The following is a 19,133-nucleotide window of genomic DNA, read 5'->3' on the forward strand; positions in this document are numbered from 1 at the left end:
CAATTTTGGCTATTCACCCTCTTTGACTTATACCTAAAGACTGTATTGTCATGAGCATCACGTGAAGGGGGAGATGTGCACACAACTTGCAAATGTAGAAAATGCTAGGATTATAATCTAGGCAAAGGCTTTCTTGTATGTATTTTATTTTCAATTTTTTTTTCCTACAGCTGGTCTGGGGCGAATATGATACATTTCTTAAAATTCCATGCAGACCTACCAAACTTTCAGCAGGATCCCACCATAGAGGGAAAAAGATCTCAGTATCTGGCTAGATGTGATACGCATTCCCAACTCACCCTCCCTGCCCCCCCCCAATAGACACAGTGTACGCTACAGAGAGCAAAGTGTAATTTTAAGAACCTTGTAATTCTTTACAAATTAACACAGCAGATGGTGTTTATGGGAGCCACATAGTGAGGAATATTTGGGACGATGTGAGACATGTGTTCTGAGGTTTCGGCCTGCTTTCTACTGAGTTTAGTTTTTAACCATCATGCTGCAGAAATGCTATTTGCCTCATAAAGTTTTCATCAGTTCCAAGCATGAGCCATTGTCCCAAGAGATGATTCTATTATGGGGCAAATTCCAAGAGTTCTCGGGAAGAAGGGCATCAGAGAGGCCTGAGGAAATACCTGTGCTTGCCCCTTGGTCACATGGCAGTTGCCCCTAGGTGTTGTTGCTGGATGTGAGAAGCAGCCTGGACCTCCATTCTGGCTTTGGGGTGGGTTTGGGAAGTTGAGAAAAAGCCCAAGGCTTGACAAGCTCTGCTCCTAAAAAATAAAAGATAACACCAAAAGACTAACAATGAAGTTAACAGCTCTAGATTGGGGCTTGCTAGTGTATAAATAAAATATTTCTTCAGTTATTCTGACTGTCCAGATAATATTATTTTCTTTTAGTTCCTCCCAGTGCTAAGACTTAAAGGTACCAAGATCTATGTGGCTGCTTTCTAGACAGTGCTGGCCTTTCGGAGGGGGCATGAGAGGAAGGAGAGTGTGCCAAGGTTGGTGGTGGCGAGGTTGGAGAGGGCAGGGGGAGGCAGTCTTCAAGGCTTTTCGCAAAGACCCAAAGAAGTGAGATTTGATTTGGGTACGGGAAAAGGCTTCATTCTCAAGCGTGTAAGGAAACCTCTTTGGAGTCCCCTGGGCATGCAGAAAGTACTCAGCACTCCCAAACCATGAGTTTCCTCTTCCCAGTGTTCCCTGCCTGGGAAACTTCTTCCCTTTCCTTTGCAGTAAGTTGGCCAAGAGAAGGGTTTCAGGTATTCTCTATTTTGGCCTGCTTCTTTGTCCCAGTCAGGATTATGCTCATCTCTTAGAAGCACCAATTCATGAAACCCCTTTTCCTTTTTGCATCTAGTGTCCTCAAGCTTGCCTACCTTCACCTCCCACTATTCTGAGAGAAGGATTTGGTCAAAGTCATTTACTAATTGTATGTTTCTTGTGCCAGGTGTGTGTATCTTAATTCTGTGCATGTGATTGAAGGCTTTGATTTCCATCTTCTTCCTGCTTAGGTGAGATTTTTGAACAGGGAAGGAGGAGAATGAGTGTGCAAAGAGAGTTGGCAGCAATATTACTCTACTGTTGGTGAAGATACAGCTACCCTTCCACACTAACTCTGCACAAAAGTAGCCTTATTGCCAAAGATCCATGTCATGTAGTCATGTCAAACAACCAGATTACTGATTACTTCATTTATATTCAATACATATTTGTATGTACATATCTATACCTATTTCTAATTTGCTTAACACCTAGTCTTCACAAGACACTATGTAAGAATTTTCAGAGTTCCAAGGACATGTAATTGGCTGACAACTTCTTGTCTGCTATGGACTGATAAGTACCTCTAAAATTCATATGTTGATGGATACCCTAGTGTGCTGGTATTTGGAAATGGGCCTTTGGGAAGTAATTAGATTTAAACGAGGTATTAGAGTAAGGCCTTCATGAAAAGATTAGTACCCTTATAGAGATACCAGTGAGCCAGCTTACTCTCTATCATGTGAGACATAGTGAGAAGGCAGATGTGTGTGAGCCACGAGGAGTGCCCTCACAAGAAACCAAACCTTCTGAATGTTGGTCTTGGACTCTGGCTTCCAGAACTATGAGAAATACATTTCTGTTTATTAAACCACCCAGTCTATGGCATTTTGTTTTGGCAGCCTGAGCTGACTAATACACTGTCCTTAAGCTCCTGTGCGTCCTACTGGGAAGAAGGAACAGATACATGACTATATCATGACAAGTTTCTGAACAAGACAGTATCATAATGACACATCTGTATATTTGTATTTTACCTTTAGAGTGTGATACATGAAATTCACTTAACAGTGCAAGATATTTACACGATATGTTAAGTGTTGCCTGAGTGGGAATTGTTCATAAAACACCAAACAAATGGCCCTTTTGATGATAAAGGTAATAATATAGATGGCTACAGTCACTCAGAGGACAATGGGCTCCTATGAACTGAGAGGTCAGGAAGGTGTGATGAAGGAATTGCAACATGAACTGGCCCCTGATACATTGTTAAGATGAGGCACAGGTAGATTACGGCAAAAGGGCTCTGCATTGATAGACTTTCCATAAATAAGGTAACCCTCTTCATGAGCATTTTCTGATTTCTGTGAACTCTCAACAATGTGGGCACAGTTATTGACCTCCTTTTCAGATGGTAGAAAACACCATACTCTAGAGATCCTTTAGGTGTTGGATAGCTTTAACTTTAACAGAATGGTTGGGGGACGATGCACTTAAAACTGAAGTGGAAGTTTAAATTCCACTGAAATTTAAATGATTTATTTAGTGTGGGTATCTATGTGTCTTTCTGTGTGTATAAAATCAGTAGAAATTTGCACTTCTCCTTGGCTACTTTCATCTCAACTGTAAAGATAAAATGGCATTTTTTAGCAGTTTTCCCAATTCATGGTCTCTCACAGGCTTTGAAGGAATGTGTGGTTAATTAACCCAAGGTTGGGAGCTGGGGGCTTTGATGAAATATGTCTTTTGTGCAGGGTTGTCTGGCAGATAATCATTGAGGACTACACCTGTGTTGATGGAATAAGTAAAAGAGCAAGAAGTGTAACATTACACAGGTGCCAAGCACTCCCTAAGGTTTTGATCAGAAAATTGTAAAATAGGTGAAATTTATTTTTAGGACCCCACATTTTCCAGATCATTCATCCCTTGCATACCTTCTTCCTATCTACAGGTGCCTACTCGGAGCATCCATTTTTCTATACATAAACAGATATTTCTGGGGCACTTCTTAGGAGTTTCATGCTAAGTTTTCCAGGAGAAAGTTCAGACATTCACCACCCACAAAAAGCTCAGATTCTACTCTGCCACCACATGAAAACTTAATAGATAATGCAGAATGGTAAATTGTTAATGTCTGCATTATTTGACACAGTATCTGGTTGAAGGGTATGCTCAAAAGAGGGGAAGATCTTTAAGAGCTAGATCAGTTTAGAAACATTTTCTAGAGGAGGAGGATTTTGAACTGTTTCCTGAAGAATGAATGGGTAAAATCTGGTTAGACAAATGGTTGAAGAGAGAATGGGCTCTTTCATCTAGGTACTAACATGAGTCAAAAAGTTTGCTCAGAAAGAACAAATTGTTTAGAGAAGTGGAATATTACAAGAAGGAGATCCAACTCTGAAAATTTAAAATAAAGGCCCAAGTTTAGTAGAAAGCAAGGATCCAGTAAGAATTAAATAAGAACTAAGGGATTGACCCTCAGAAGTGAAAGCTTGGTGTTGACAGGCCATACTGAGGATTATAAGGGAGGGAAATGTGGTGCTACAGACCTATCCTGGGTTAGGTGGGTTCTATGGACAGAAAGATTTGAGGGAAAGCAGAAATCTTAGATACTTTGTGATGGACAAATTCTCAAGACTACTGACTAATTGGCTTTTATTAGGATTTAGAGCTTTGACAGAAATTAGTGTTAGGGAAAATTCTGTGAGTGAAACAAAGGCGTGAGGTCTCAGGGAGCACTCTGGGCTGTGTCCGTTGGGGGCCTTGTAGGGCCCCCTCTACCACCCTGCCTTCAGATTATTTCGATCTGGTATTTTAATGTCTCTGATTTAGCTGGGACTTTTTTGGTTGTAGCCAAGAGAAACCCAACATAAAGAAACATGAGGGAATTGATGTACTCATGACAGCAGGAAATCCATTGACAGATACTTTGGCTTTAGGTGCAACTGGATTTGGAAGCCCGTATGTTTCATTCATTGATTTAATAAAATTTATTGAATGCCTATTATGTGCCAGGAACAGGTGCTAAGGACAGAGTAATAAGCAAAACAAGTAACATGAAGTGTTACTTTACAAGTTAGTATATAATGGAAAGTATGAAGGTATATAATGCAAAATATGTCCAATGTGTATATCGATATTGTTGGGCCAATAAATAGGGTCTGGGGGTCTTACCAATAATGCCATCTTGATATTCTTATATGTTGATGATCCTTTCCTTGGGCACTGACAAGTTCTCAGAGAAGTGTCAGATACATTTTTCCCCTGACACATTGTCATCAGCTTGTTTTGTTTTGTTTTGTTTTTCCTCTCTACCTTTATCTCTACCTCTCAACTCATCCCAGGTTCCAGGAAAGCTGGGTTGTGATGTGGTCAAAGTGTCCTGATCATGGGTTTGATTTGTGGACACTGCTAAACTTTTATCCATTCTAGAGAGATATTACCTATTTCTTTCCCAAGAGAAATGTTTAGAAAGATCTACAATCTCAGATTGTGATTTACACATAATATAAAGGTATTATGAAATGTTCAAGCTTCCATAAATAATGGTCCTATTTGTAATAAGAATATGATTCCTATATGCAGGTTTTGAGGGTAGATGGGCAACTCTCCAAATATGATAGGATGACTGCTGAATCAATAGATAATTTTTTTTCTCCCCCCCAGTTGTCTAAATTATAGGTTTAAATTGACAGGAAAATATGTTGGATATAAAGTGCGTGGCCCATTACCACTTTCTGCCATTGTGATGATCTTGACTCCCACTTCTTTCAAATAACAATTTGAAGACTAGGCATTTGATTATCTCCCCACACATTCAATATATTAGAGTCACATCTATCTGATATTTTGAAGATTTCTCATACATTCAATCAAGTTGGCAGGTACCTTTTAGAAAAAGGAAAAGAGTGATCAACATCTGCCTTCTCACACCATTTCCCACATTAATATCATGCCCCGAAATTCACAAGAAGCCATGGATCTGAGGGAAGCACTGAGACGATAGATTTATATTCTCAGGTCCCTCCATGAGGGACCATTTGTATTGAATTATGTGTTTAGGGTAGGATGAGGAATGGCCTTTAAATAAGTATCCCATTTTGGAAATTTAAAAAATTATTTTTTTTTGTTTATAAATTAGGGAGTTAGTATCACTTGTATAATATTCAGCATATCATATAAGTATAAGGCACACATCTTCATTATTTCAGAAATGGTGATGGATATTAATATAGTAAAAAAGAGAAGAAAAAAGAAAACCCTTATCTAAAGTAGAGGGACTTTTATTTCCCAAAGAAGCAAAGGATAATATAAGCAAGTTACTGAACTAAAATACTGAGTTTTTCCTGAAGACTAATTGTGAAAGTCAAAATTTCTATTAATCTTTCTGTGTAGGATTAAATAGAACTATGAACGTCTCCTTGACAGCATCTGATACTTTGGCAAACAGGACTTGAGTTCAGAGCCAGAGAATGGGAGAATAAAGGATCCCCTATAAAAATCCAAATGAGGAAATTCATTTCCTTTTCCTCCCATCAGTTCAAGCCATGGATTGACTCCAAATGTGTTTTGTAAAATAGAGCCCAAAGACTAAAACAAATAAAGTTTAATAATCATGCACCTCCCTAGCACAACAGATGGCAACTAGGAAAGGCGCCTGGAGCAATGTGAGAGAATACTGGTGCCTGTCTTCCTCCTTCTCCTCTTCCTTCTCCTCTTCCTCCTCCTCCTCCTCTTCTTCTTCTTTTTTAAATAATAGTATTTATTAAATGGCTGTCTCTATTGTAGATCCACTCTCTGCAGGTGAAGACAAAGGAGGCAAGTGGGGAGTGGCTCTGAGAAAGGCACATAAGATCCGTGGACAAAATATGACAAAGGAAATTTAACTCAAACTGAGAATTTTTATTTTTAAATTTTTTTTTTTTGGTAACCTTAGAATGGAAACAAATGAAATTCTAGAAAATGACAGAATCCTTGAATTTTAGAAATGGAAGATAATTTAGACATAAAATGGAATATCCTTGGAATGGGAAGACGGAGGTTCTGGTCAGACACTAATTAGCTAGGTGATCAGAATCAGTTCATCTCTCTGGACCCTGTTCTCACATATGAGGGGAGCCACAGGGTGGGGAAGGAGAGGAAACCAACATGGACTGAGTTACCTAGTCTGGGTTAGGGACTCTGTTAACTCTTACAGATCCTATTTCTCTTAACGTTCACAGCATTCTCACAGAGGAAGCATTATCCACATTTCAGAGATGAGAAAGCCCCAACTGACTGCCACCACCCAGCCTCTTCTGCAGTGCCCTGAGAGCTTCTGTGTAATGAGGGATATATTCTTGACTTTTTTTATTAATAACAATTTTTTAGCGTTTATTCATTTTTAAGAGGCACAGAGGGACAGAGCATGAGTGGGGAGGTGGGCAGAGAGAGAGGGAGACAGAACCCAAAGCAGGCTCCAGGCTCTGAACTCAAGGACTGCAAAATCATGACCTGAGCAGAAGTCAGACACTTAACCGACTAAGCCACCTAGGTGCCCCCTTGATGGTTTTTCAGACTCTCATATTTCCTGGTTCTGTAACTTGTCTCTGGCCCCTTTGTTGGACAAATGATAGGTTGAAGGTCTAGAGAAGTTGCCAGATCACTTAGATGGCCATTGGCACAGAGTCCTTACAACTGGTTTTTGTTTCTGTCTCTTTAGCAAAGTCAGGGAGTAATTGAATGAGTGACTTAAGACAAAGCACTTTTGTTTTATTATTTGGTGATGATGTCACAATGAGGATATAGGTCTCCTTTCACTTCAGTTTCTTAAACTATTTTTAGCTTATAAGCTTGGAGGGTGAGGGAAAAAGAGCTGGGTGAGGCTCCTAGTTGATTCCCTGGGAACTAGAATTTGTTTAAGATGATCAAATCCTTAGATATTTAACAAATATTTTCAATAACCTGTTACGGAAAATACATTTATCTGGAGTTTCTGCCTCGTATTTCACCTCTTAGAAATATTTCACATTAGTTATCTATTTAAAATGAAGTGTCCCAAATATTTCTTCCTTAAAGAGAAATAGTTTTTCCTTTAGGAATCCTCCTTTTTGGCAAAGTTTTCATTCATACGTTATCTGCCTGAGTGGAGAAAGCAGAAATCCAGGTAACCCAAAAATAGTTTCTACATAGTTTCCAAATCAATTTTCTCATTTTTTTCCACAGCAAAAATACTTTCCTAATTACCCTGAATACTGTTAATGCCTTTTATTGTTTCCAGCACATTGACATCATGATTGATTGTCCTGCTAACCTGGTGAAAAGACAGGACATATATTACACTATCCATTGTGTTCATGGGAAAACTCAGACGTAAAAAATGGGCAAATTGTTAGTCTAAGATCACAGAGCCTAATAATGGATGGCTGCCACTAGGAGGCAAGACTTTTTTTTTTTCTTTTTTTCTTTTTGTCTCTCTTGGTGATTGGCTTCCTGTCCAATTTAAGTTGATAATTTAAAAGTATTTCCATATGCCAACCTAATAGAGGCATAGAGTGATGGTTTGCTAGTCCCCATTTGCTATGTTAATCTGAGCATTAAGATCCATTACCATTATTCCTGCACACATACCTCATTTAAAGAAATTAGAGCCATGGAGGAGGGCACTTGTTGGGATGAGCACTGGGTGTTGTATGGAAACAAATTTGACAATAAATTATATTTAAAAAAAGGAAAAAAAAAGAAACTAGAGCCAACAAAGGGCCAATGAATTAACATCTTAGGCCAGTGGCCAAAATTTCCAAAGTTCTAGGCCTTGTTTTGCCATTTCCCAGCCTTTTTAAATAGAACAAATATGGCACCCAAGTCATCTGTATTTTATTTAATTGTCTTCAGCCAAAGATTTGAAGCTGGAGAAACAAAGGATTGCAAATATTACACAAACAGAATCCTGACAACACAGTGACATAGAATGCTAATGCCACCAGAGATCCTTTGACTTTGCAGATCAAAATATGGTTGGCAGTAATCACACTATAAAGCAGCTCTTATAAAAGTATCCTGTCTGTCTCTGCAACTCATCAAACCTATTACTTCACATCATGGAGAAAATACTGGCCAATTCCACTCACTGTCCTCCTAGAACCCACCTTGATGTTTCTTGACTGGATGCCTCTATTTTTGCTACCCTGTCCTCCCTTCAAGTACCACCCTCTTTCCTATTCAGATCTTATCCAGGTCTTGAGGTGTAGCTAAATCTCCCCACTTCTCTGTGAGATTTCTTGACTTTCTCAAATGCAACATCTTCCTCTTTTGAGCAGTTAATTTAGCCTGTTAGAGTTTTAGTTTCTGCATAGTTGTCAGTATTCTTAATTTCATGTTCTGCTTTACTCTCCAGAATTAGGAGCTCCTTGAGCATGAGGATCATAGATATGACTTTTTGTGAGTCTCTAACTGTGACCAAAATGATGCTTCACATGTAATGAAATATGCTTTGCAGTTACAGGTTATTGATGCCAAATGGGACACAGAATCCCATGTTGCCCTTCTTTTCACAGAATAAGGCACTGGAGCCTTTCTATATGTATCTGTAACAACCCTAGTTACAATCTTGAACATCACTATTACCCCTGCGGGTAAGGTTGCCTGGTCTAGCACATAATAATATAAGATACTCAGTTAAGTTTGAACTTTAGGTAAACAATGATTTATTCTGGTTTTAGTATAAATACATTCCCTGCCTTTTTAAAAAGGTTTTTATTTAAATTCAGTTAGTTAACATACAGTGTGATGTTAGTTTCAGATATACAATATAGTGATTGAACACCTCCATACAATACCCAGTGCTCATCATGGCAAGTGCACTCCTTCATCCCCATCCCCAATTTTCTTAAATTTAAAATTAAGAAATGATATCTGGGGGCGCCTGGGTGGCTCAGTCGGTTAAGCATCCGACTTCGGCTCAGGTCATGATCTCACGGTCCGTGAGTTCGAGCCCCGCATCGGGCTCTGTGCTGACAGCTCAGAGCCTGGAGCCTGTTTCAGTCTGTGTCTCCCTCTCTCTCTGACCCTCCCCCGTTCATGCTCTGTCTCTCCCTGTCTCAAAAATAAATAACATGTTAAAAAAAAAAAGAAAAAAAAAAGAAAAAGAAATGATATCTGACCTACATGGCTTACCTCACTCACCTTAACCTAAACCTGGTCCTGTTGGATCCTGCTTTTATTCAAAATTTTGATATTTGTTCAACATGGATTTTTTGGCATTAATTTGATTTTTTGAAAATATTGAGTTAAAATATTATATATCTTGATTACTGAGTTCTATGGTGCCCCCTAACCTGAGGGGAGTGCCTTATTGCCCTCTCCCTAATCCCACATCTGCTCTGGTTTTATTTTTTCTTTTGTAAAGTGATAATAATGGAATGCCACTGGCGGGATAAAATGATACCAGTGTCTGACACTTAGTATTATTTTCAGTAATCAGTCTTTATCTCCACACTCTTTTGATCTTTTTGTCTTTTCACATTGAAAGTTTCAGTGATCCAGTCTCCTTCTCTCATAGCCACATTTTAGACCAAACTCATAACTGTTAGTTTCTCAAAGTGAGTTTTCATTACTCTTATAAGTGGAAAGGGCATAGGAAATCTGTGGTTTTCAGAATGGTCATGGTCTGGACTGTCTCAAAACTGCCCTGTATTTTAATGGTGAAAAAAGCAAAAAGCAAAAAGCCAAAGAGAAAATAAGCAGCTCTGGGTGCTACACCTGTGGCTCAGCTGGATATGGAGACAGGGCACCAAAGTCCCACTTGCTGTGTAACTGGCGTCCCTCCACAGATAAAGCAGCACAGTGTTCTTCTCCAAATACTTTTCCTTTCCTTGGAGCTATTTGTATGCTAATATTTCAACATTGTAAAATGTTACCACTTTATTTTAAGCGCTTTCTACTTATAAACTTCAGTGTATACATACGCAAGGGTCAGATAATGAGTTTAGGGAATGGAAAAGAGATGGGGATTTGTAAGATTTTAGATGATTAAAAATAGACACACATGTGTCCTGGTGATGGCTTTTTAATAAAAGCCATATCGATTTAGACATTAGACATTTGTTCAGAAAAAAAATTAAGCAAGTTGCAGAAAAAAATGGTTGCTTTAATTCTCCTTTTAAGTAGATCTGATGTGTATGTTTCAGCTTTATGCATCCAGGATTTTGTCGCTGGAAGAGTATATCTAGGAATCTCTAGAATGGTAATTTCTCTGGATCCTCAAAACACTATCTTGTTATCATTACATTGTATTACCAATTACTACAGAGACCTATATGATTCTGCAGAGACTTGAATATGGAACAAGAACTGACTCGCCAGTAAGACCATAAATAGATAAATTTTCAGGGGGCGCATGGGTGGTTTAGTCGGTTGAGCGTCCAACTTCGGCTCAGGGCATGATCTCACAATTTGTGAGTTTGAACCCCATACTGGGCTCTGCACTGACAGGTGCAGAACTTGCTTTGGATTCATTCTCTCTCTCTCTCTCTCTCTTTCTCTCTCTCTCTCTTTCTCTCTCTCTCTCTCTCTCTCTCTCTGTCTGCCTTACCCCCATTCAAAACCCTCACTCTCAAAATAAATAAACTTTAAAAGTAAATAAATTAATAATTAATTAATTTTCAGGGTATTTGACTAAAGATTAGATAATGTAATAGACTTGATGAAGCTTTTGAAAACAATTTTCTCTTAAAGGGTACATAATGCCATCCTTAAAGTTATGTAGAGCTTTTCATTCATGGGAATTTTGTTGCTGCTGTGGTTTTAAAAAGATAATGGTAATTCTCTTTGGTTTAATTGTTTTACTACAGCCATCAAAAAAAAAAAAAAAAAGAGAGAGATAAAACAAAGGAAAATTAAAAAAATAAACTATTACTGAAACTTCCAAACTTCCAAGTGAAAAGGAAGAGGTTTTGGATTTTTTATTTGTTTGTTTTGTTTTTACCTCTGCCTCTTGGAGTCATAAGAGATGTTTTCCTTATGATTTCAAACTGTGGGTTCCTTATTACCATATTTAACATACCAGTGCATGACAGAATAGAGATTACAAACACTATTATTTTCTAGTAGAACGTCTCTTTGACTTTGATACGAAAGTTACAATGTGGTCTAGAAAATATTGGTATGTTGGTATATTTATTGGTACGTCAGAAACTCTGAATTCTGGTAATTTATTTTAAATTGCTTTCTGAATTTAGTTTTTATCATCTCATTCATTTCCTATTCAGAAGTGTGCTTACGTGAGAGAGAAGCAAAAAAAAAATGTATTTGAAGGCAAAAACAAACATCCTTGCTGTGTTTACTTAATTCATAAATGTCTGGAGAGGGAGGAAAACATGCTTGCATGAAGTTGAATATGGACATGTGTAAACCATCCTCAGAATATATTGTTTTTCAACAATTCAAATTTTTGTTTTGGAGAAAACCAATTTTAGAGACAAATCATGTTAGCTGTGTGTTGAAAAGAATCTCTCTCTGTCTTTTTGTTTGTTTGTTTGTTTGTATTCTACCCGTCAAGTGTGTTTCTGTGTGTTTCCAAATTTTTTAAAAAAACATTTTCCATGTCTCTAACATTGAATTTTCTAAATCAGAGATTATTTCTCTTCTGTTAATAGACCGGAAGAAAAGAAAAAGGAGATCCTCTAAACATTGCAATTGACAAGATGACCAAGAAAACAAGAGACCTAAGGAGACAGGTACTGTTTTTGTTCTTATTTTAAATGCATGGTACTTTGTGGTGGTTTCCAAGAATGTCCTTTTTCAGGGCGCTTTCTGCTGGCATTCAGGTTGCTATTCTTTATAGCATCTACACGTACACAAAAGCATTTCATGAACAAGGTAGTGTCTGCTGAGCGGACAGATGTGACAGCCTCAGGAGGTGTGGTGAAAACACCCTCTGAAGAGACAGCATGCTCACTGCCCAGAAACAGTCTTCCCAGGTAGAGACTTGATGAATTCACTATCTTCTACATCTGTTTTTCAGTTTTCCAGATCCAGATATGCAAAGAGCCAGGTTCTCATTTCTGCTGGTTCTTAGATATCACAACTCCAAAGCAGAATGCTAATGGTTAATGAAAAACACAACTCTTAATCTGATGGGCTAATTAAGATCTCTGACCCTGTGTATTCCATTTGGTGACACAAATCACCAGGGGAATGTTTGCTTATCAGATGGTTCAGAAGCAGGGAACCAAAGCAAGGAAAGCTAGTTGGATGATTTGAATGGCTAATGGTATCATTAGTCCGATGGGTCTATTTTTAGGTGTGAAAAAAATCTCTGGTCAGGGCCCCATTTCATCTTGTAAGTGCTATAGCAACACTAGTAACCCTATGGTCTTGTAACCCTTATTTTGTTTCCATGGCGAGCCCCACTTTCTTTGGTAGTGTTCTTTCTCTAGAAGACTTAAACCATCCATCAAGTTCCAATGAAATCCCTATTTGATTTCTGCCTGAGAGGCATCCTGTGTCCTGCTGGTAGCTTTTGCATCTATCCATCTCATTCATTTAGTGTTGACTGTGTTCCTCAGCTAGAACCAACCAGTTCCCTGAGGCAACAACACTCTTACTTTCTGCATCTGGAACAGCTAGACCGGCCTGGCTGCATCTAGCAGTCCCTGTTATTATATGTCAAGTACAGAAAACATTAGCCAGGTGCCTAAGCAAAAATGACCAAGGAACATGTTGGAAGTGGTTTGAATGGGAGAAAGAAACCCCTTCTAATTACTATTGGGGAGCTTCTTCGCTCTCTTCAGGTTATCACCTGTAGGGATAAACATGCTTGAGCTAATGTTCTCCAGAAAAATCACAATTAGTTCTCGAATATGAAGACTCTAGTTTGCCCAACTAACAAGTCCTTGTGGGGAAGCATTTCCTTATTTTACCTTAAAATGAGAGAGAATAAAACATTGTCTTATACCAAATGGATATTGGCCAGATTTGTCTCTTTGCCCTCTTAGACCATTTCTCCATACAAATCCCCCATATGATATGAAATGATATGGGTAGTAGGAATTGGGACTGGAGTTAATGGAAAACACTGAATCAGGTGTCCAGAGCCCAGAGTTTTACTTCTAGCTCTGCCACTGAACTAGCTGTGTGAGTATGGATTTGCCATCTCTTGGTTGCCTTTTCTTATATATAAAAGTAGGGAGTCAGAATAGATCTGTAAGCTATCTATAAGCTGCATGAGATTGAATGAGTCCAGAGGAAATCTGCATTTATTTCCTATGCCAGATGTCCTAATGCTGGATAGTAACAGATTTTGAAGCATTAGGAGCATATCTCATCTACGGCCTGCCTTTGATTGTCAATCAGGCAAAATATATGAACTGAGTCTTCTCACCTCCTCAATCTCTTGGTTTTAGTAGAGACCATTCTTTTACATTCAGGAGCGAGCACCCTCAGCTCTCTGAGCTCATGGACCTATCAGAAACTTTTTTTGTCTTATTAGGAAGGAGTGGGTAAAGCAATTTTTACCCTGGTGCTAATATTTTCAGAAAAGGATTTACTGGTTTTAACTGAGGGTAGTAGTGAAATTTGAAGGTGGAATTTATGGGAGAACTTGAAATGTTTTGGTGACAAGTTTCTTGGAGAGCTGCTTTTAGGATGGCAGTAGAAGGAGTATGTCATCCTTTGAAATCATTCTGTGTGCAAAAGAATTGTTTTTCTGTTCACCTTTCCAAAGATTGAGATGAATGAGGGTAAAGAAAATTGTTTCAGGATATTAAGATCCAAAAGTTATGGCATAGTTTCACACCAAACCCCTGAATTTGGTTCAAACATCTTTCCCTTTCCCAATTTGCCTTTCTAGATCTAAGGTGGTTCCCATCTGTCAGTTCTATCCCTATCCATATGTTGGGATATTTTTGACTTTCTTTCCATCTCTTCTGTTTCTCCATGTACACCTGTAGTGGTACAAAAGCAGAAGCCACCTAGCACTTATGCAAATGGAACGTGCAACTACTCTGATTAGCATGTCTCAGGTAGACCTTTATCTTAGATTTGGATATCTAATTAATTGGATTAACAAGGTTTTATCTGAGTGCCTGATAGCAGCTAGGTAGTGTGACTGGTGAATGCTTGTGGTTCAAATGCATGTCTCCTGTGGCTGAAACACTCTCTGTTATTTCCATTACTGACAAGTCTTGTTAGAAGAGATTTTAAATGGGAACCCTCAATTATCCATGCCCACTTCCTTGTACACATGAAATCCTTTATATAATAATTAGGGCAATCAAATCACAATGGGAAAAACAAGTTGAAAGCAAAGAAAAACATTTCGAGTGACTTTCATTAAGTTTCCACCCTTTCAGTTTACTGTCTCTTCCTCATAGGTCTAAGATTGGTGACCCTGGAGTCTTACAAAGTTCTGGTCACCAAATTACAAAGAAATAAAGTCGATCATGATCATTATTTTGAACTTCCCTAATTAAAGAAAAAAAAAAGTAGACTTAAACTTGTAGATACTTGAAAAAAATCAAGAGTAATTGAATAAAAAGGATTTCTGCTTAAGTAGGATTTTCAAGTAAGTGGATCCCCTTCCTTTAGGCAGTATATCCCAAAGAAATGTGGAGTCATAAATTATGAAAAAGGTTGCAGGAACCCAAAGGTGTTATTTAAAATTGATTGGCCTAAAACCATCTTGCCAATGAAACCCATGAGAGTGGGCAGTGCTAGAGCAGAATCCTCTTAAGGGTATTTTGTTTGGAATTAAAAATGGATTTAGGGGAATATAACTGCCAGCTTCAAGCATTATGTTTTAATTTTAGAGCTTCAGGCACAGTATGCCCATGTCTGAGCTATTGTCACTGCTGTGATTCTGGAATCAGACCATTATAAAAACAAAAAGTTTTGGCTGACTCTCTGCTTGGGTACCTAGTAGCCCACATGGTCTCCCCATTCCTTAGAGAGGACTCAGTCTGTGTCTGCCAGCTGCTCCTTGAAGTCCTCCTTCTATGTGCCACCTGTGAACTATTCTAGGCATGGTCTCTCAGTTTTCTACAAGCTTATAGGGAAGATGGTCTATCCTGGTTATTATTTTGGTCCTGTTATTAGTCTTTTTTTTTTTTTTTTTCCAAGTTGATAAGCAAATCAGGACCCAAATGCTTCCCGATGAGAAGCTAATAAATAATAATCATAACAAGTCAGGGTGTTGCTAAACTTAGCAACTCTCTCATTCCCAAAACTAATCAAGGGCCTAATTCTTATCTCTTCACCCTTAATAGCCATCACAGTAATTCCTGCAATGAGATTCAGGAGGTGCCAATTTGACAAAAGCATCAGTTTTGCTGTTAGAATCAAAACACTTTCAACTAACAACAAACATCAGGTATAGAATGCTTTTACATTGGGATGAAGACTTAATAGAATAGATTATGTAATAGAGGATTTAAAAACAAGCAGAAAATGTCACTGGTGGTATGTTTAAAGGTGTATCTGTCAAGACCCAGTCTCCAGAGAGAACTTAAACAAGAAATATGAGTAAAGGTGGGCAATGATCAGCAACTGCTTCTACATTCACTGCCTACAAAATAAAAATTTAGAGCCAACATGTATTCAGTTCACACAATATGCCAGGCACTGTTCTAAGTTCTCTCCATAAATGGACCACATTTAACCCTCACACCAGCTCTATGAACTAGAAGAAACCTCATCATGCCCATTTTACAAATGAGGACATGAAGTGAAGTAGTACACCCATGGCCACGTGGAGTCTGGATACATAGAGGTTTTAGCAGGCAGTCTGGCTGGAGGGTCTTTGCTGATAACCCATCCCCCTCCTGCCCCTCCATAGAACCAGCGTATGCAGTTCGGTTGCCCATATTCTAATCTATTGTGGGGGTCGCAGTGGGGAAAGAAGGTTCACATAAATATGTAAAGGTGCTTTATGGTTTCCAACAGCACCTTTACTGCTTCAGGGTTTGGGATGGGTTACATGTACATACTGCAGACAGAACAAAACAATCTGTGGTGAATGTCAAGAATATGGTTCTTAGTTGTGTCATGATATTGTCGCTCGGGTTTCCAGCTGTTATGATTCATTGGGTCCTCTTTTGAAAAAAGTGCTATTATGTTTAGGTAGCTGGCTTCTCAAAGTGTGAATTATAGATTTTGCAAAACATTTACAGAAAAAAGGAATTTTAAAGCATTCAATTCTTTTTCTCACATCTGCTCATGATGGGGCCAATTATTTTTAGTCGTTGTAAGAAAACATTTTAAAATCATTTATCTGAAGACTTAAATCTGCTCTTCCTCATAAGGACAGGAGGCTATCTATATGGCTACAATAAAAATAAATAAATAAATAAAATAACAAAATAAAATAAAATATTGATTTCCTCCAAATGGTGAAGTTTGTGTTCTTCACACTTTCAGAGCTATGTCAGAGCTAATAATCCCTAGAATTTGTTCCCAAGGTGAGATTGCCTTGCTGCTGTAGAAATATGGAGATCAGGAAATGATCATATAGCAATTGGGATTTGAATATGGAACATAAACAACTCAGAGACAGCTGAACACAAATTGCATCAGAAGCACCAAAGATCAGAATCAAAATGGCAAGGAGGAGGACAGAGGTGGGAGAGGGCTCAAGAGCACTATCAAAGGCCATCCTTTGGACATACTTCTTGAAGATGGGTTATATATTCAAGCTACCTCTATCATGGGAAAATCCTTATATGATAGCCCTGAATGTCAGAGCACCACATACTTATTTATCTCCTGGAAAATACTCATTAGGAAAAGTTTAAAGTACATTATTTCATCAGTTGGAAACATTTCTTAAAATATTACTCTGGGAAAGCTCTTCCTTCATGAAGACAATGTTCAAGTCATAAAGCAATTTAATTTATTCCTCTAAGCCAGAATATAGTTGATTATTCACACATTAACACAGCCTTATGTGGACACCCAACCAAGCTTGACCTCTCCCTCACTAGCAAGTCTAGATCATAGAAAGAATCCAGTAGCTTGATCAACATTGAATAATCACAAAACACACTAACTGAGCGGAGGGATCTATAACCTATGTTTAAATAGGGAAATGCTCAATTAAGTGGAAACTCAGCTACGGATTTGTTCCCTTCTGCTAATTTCTCTAGGCCCTGGACGTCAAGGAAAAGTGGGAAAGGGAAGGATAAATAGCAATGATTGAGTCCCAAAACACATTCAAGATAATATCTGCATTTGGTCCAGTCTCTGACATCTTCTCTTCTAAGCAACGAGAATGGCATTAAACGTCTTGAACCGAGGGGCTCCAGGGCAGCTCAGTCAGTTGAGCATCTACTCTTGATTTCAGCTCAGGTCATGATCTCACGGTTCGTGTGGGGCTGTGTGCTAATAGTGTGGAGCCTGCTCCAGATTCTCTGTCTCCTTCTCTCTGCCCCTCCCCTGCTCTCTCTCTTTCAGAAAAACAAAACAAAACAAAACAAAAAAAGAATCTTGATCCTGACACTGGACAATCTACTATAGGAGTATAATAAAATTCTATCATATTGTTTAGGATGGAATTCCTCAGCAGGAAAATATGGATGATTTTCAATAATGATGATTTAAACAGCAAGGGGTTTTTTGTTGTTGTTGTTGTTTTGTTTGTTTTTTTGTTTGTTTGTTTGTTTTTTGGTCAGAATGTCATTTTAGCTTACCAGAACATTCATTTCAGAACACTCATCTCAATTAAATGAAGTTGGCCCATATTCATTGTTGGAGAATATGTTTAGGCTGGGGTTTCTTATCCAAAACTGTCACTGAAAGGAAGATAATTTTAAAGTGTGTTGCACGAGAGTTTGCCACTATGGCCTGAAATTGAAGGGTTTCTAGAGCTGATGATAGCAGCTAATCACCTTGATTCTAACTGAACTGAACTTGAATCTATCTAATTCTAACATTGTAGCCAGTTTGTGGTCAAACATATCTGTTCCATTTGACCCCTCCCTGCTGAGGTAATTTTTTATTACCTGAAATGGCTTCTGGTATCAGTTTTCCCAGGGGAAATTTCCATCAGGACAGCTGATATTTCTTTATCTCCCCATTTCCCAAGGAGGCTGGATACATAGGAAATTTAGAAAGTGAGTCATCTTCCTACAGCCTCTGCCTTTCCTGCTGTCACCACTAGCCCTAGTAGCAGCCCGTTTGCCCCAGGATCTCATCACATCGTGCCTTCCTGGCTCCCACGAATGTCACTAATGATGGCTGGGGGAATTCATCAGTCCTCTTTGCGTGGGTAGAAAATTGTGAAGAGGTTGTGCTTATAATGACCATCTATTTAATTTATATGCCCTTGACCAGTCTTTGTCCTTCTTGGCTGAATGAAGTTTCCAGGATACCTGAAAGCCAAATCCTCACCCCAACCCAACCCTACACAATTGTGTGCTTCCCACTGTGATCAACTTTCCAAGAGGATTACAGCCCTGTACAGCTCCTCCCATTATCATTCCTTAAATCCTCATCAGTCCTTCAGTCCAGTGGATTCCAACTCCTACATAATGTCCAGTCCATTCCTTCCTATCCACTCCCATTGGCACTGCTTAATTCATTTTTATGAAAATGATGGTCATATCCACTGAGACTCACAACCACTCTCCCCTACCTCAGCCTCCCTGGCTTCAGCTCACTCTGGCTTCAGCAATTTAAGTCAGATTCACACATCCTCATGCTTTTACACTGGCTTCTGCCTGGAATGCCCTATCTTCCTCTTCTTTCCCCCCCCCCCCCCAAGAAAATTCACATTTTTTTTTTCTGAATGCTCCCTCTCCCTCTTTTTTTTTTTTCTTCCAGGAAAATTCACAATTTTTCCTACAAGGCTTAGCTTAAATGTCACCTTATCATCACAACCTTATCTAATTCCTATAA

At 38.7% G+C, this 19,133-nt stretch overlaps 1 protein-coding gene across 5 annotated transcripts in view; it reads left to right on the plus strand.

Moving 5' to 3' along the window:
* The window catches only part of CTNNA2 (catenin alpha 2), a 1,099,255-nt gene that overhangs the window by 817,572 nt on the left and 262,550 nt on the right, over nucleotides 1-19,133 (plus strand). For all 5 annotated transcript variants that reach the window (XM_019443126.2, XM_019443134.2, XM_019443137.2 and 2 more), the window contains one exon: nucleotides 11,900-11,980. In XM_019443126.2, coding sequence (XP_019298671.1) covers nucleotides 11,900-11,980 — 81 coding nt within the window. The remainder of the gene's footprint in view (nucleotides 1-11,899; nucleotides 11,981-19,133) is intronic.

The sequence above is a fragment of the Panthera pardus genome, unplaced genomic scaffold, assembly GCF_024362965.1.
Source record: "Panthera pardus isolate Hobbes unplaced genomic scaffold, ASM2436296v1 HiC_scaffold_25, whole genome shotgun sequence".
In the NCBI taxonomy this organism is placed as follows: Eukaryota; Metazoa; Chordata; class Mammalia; order Carnivora; family Felidae; genus Panthera; species Panthera pardus.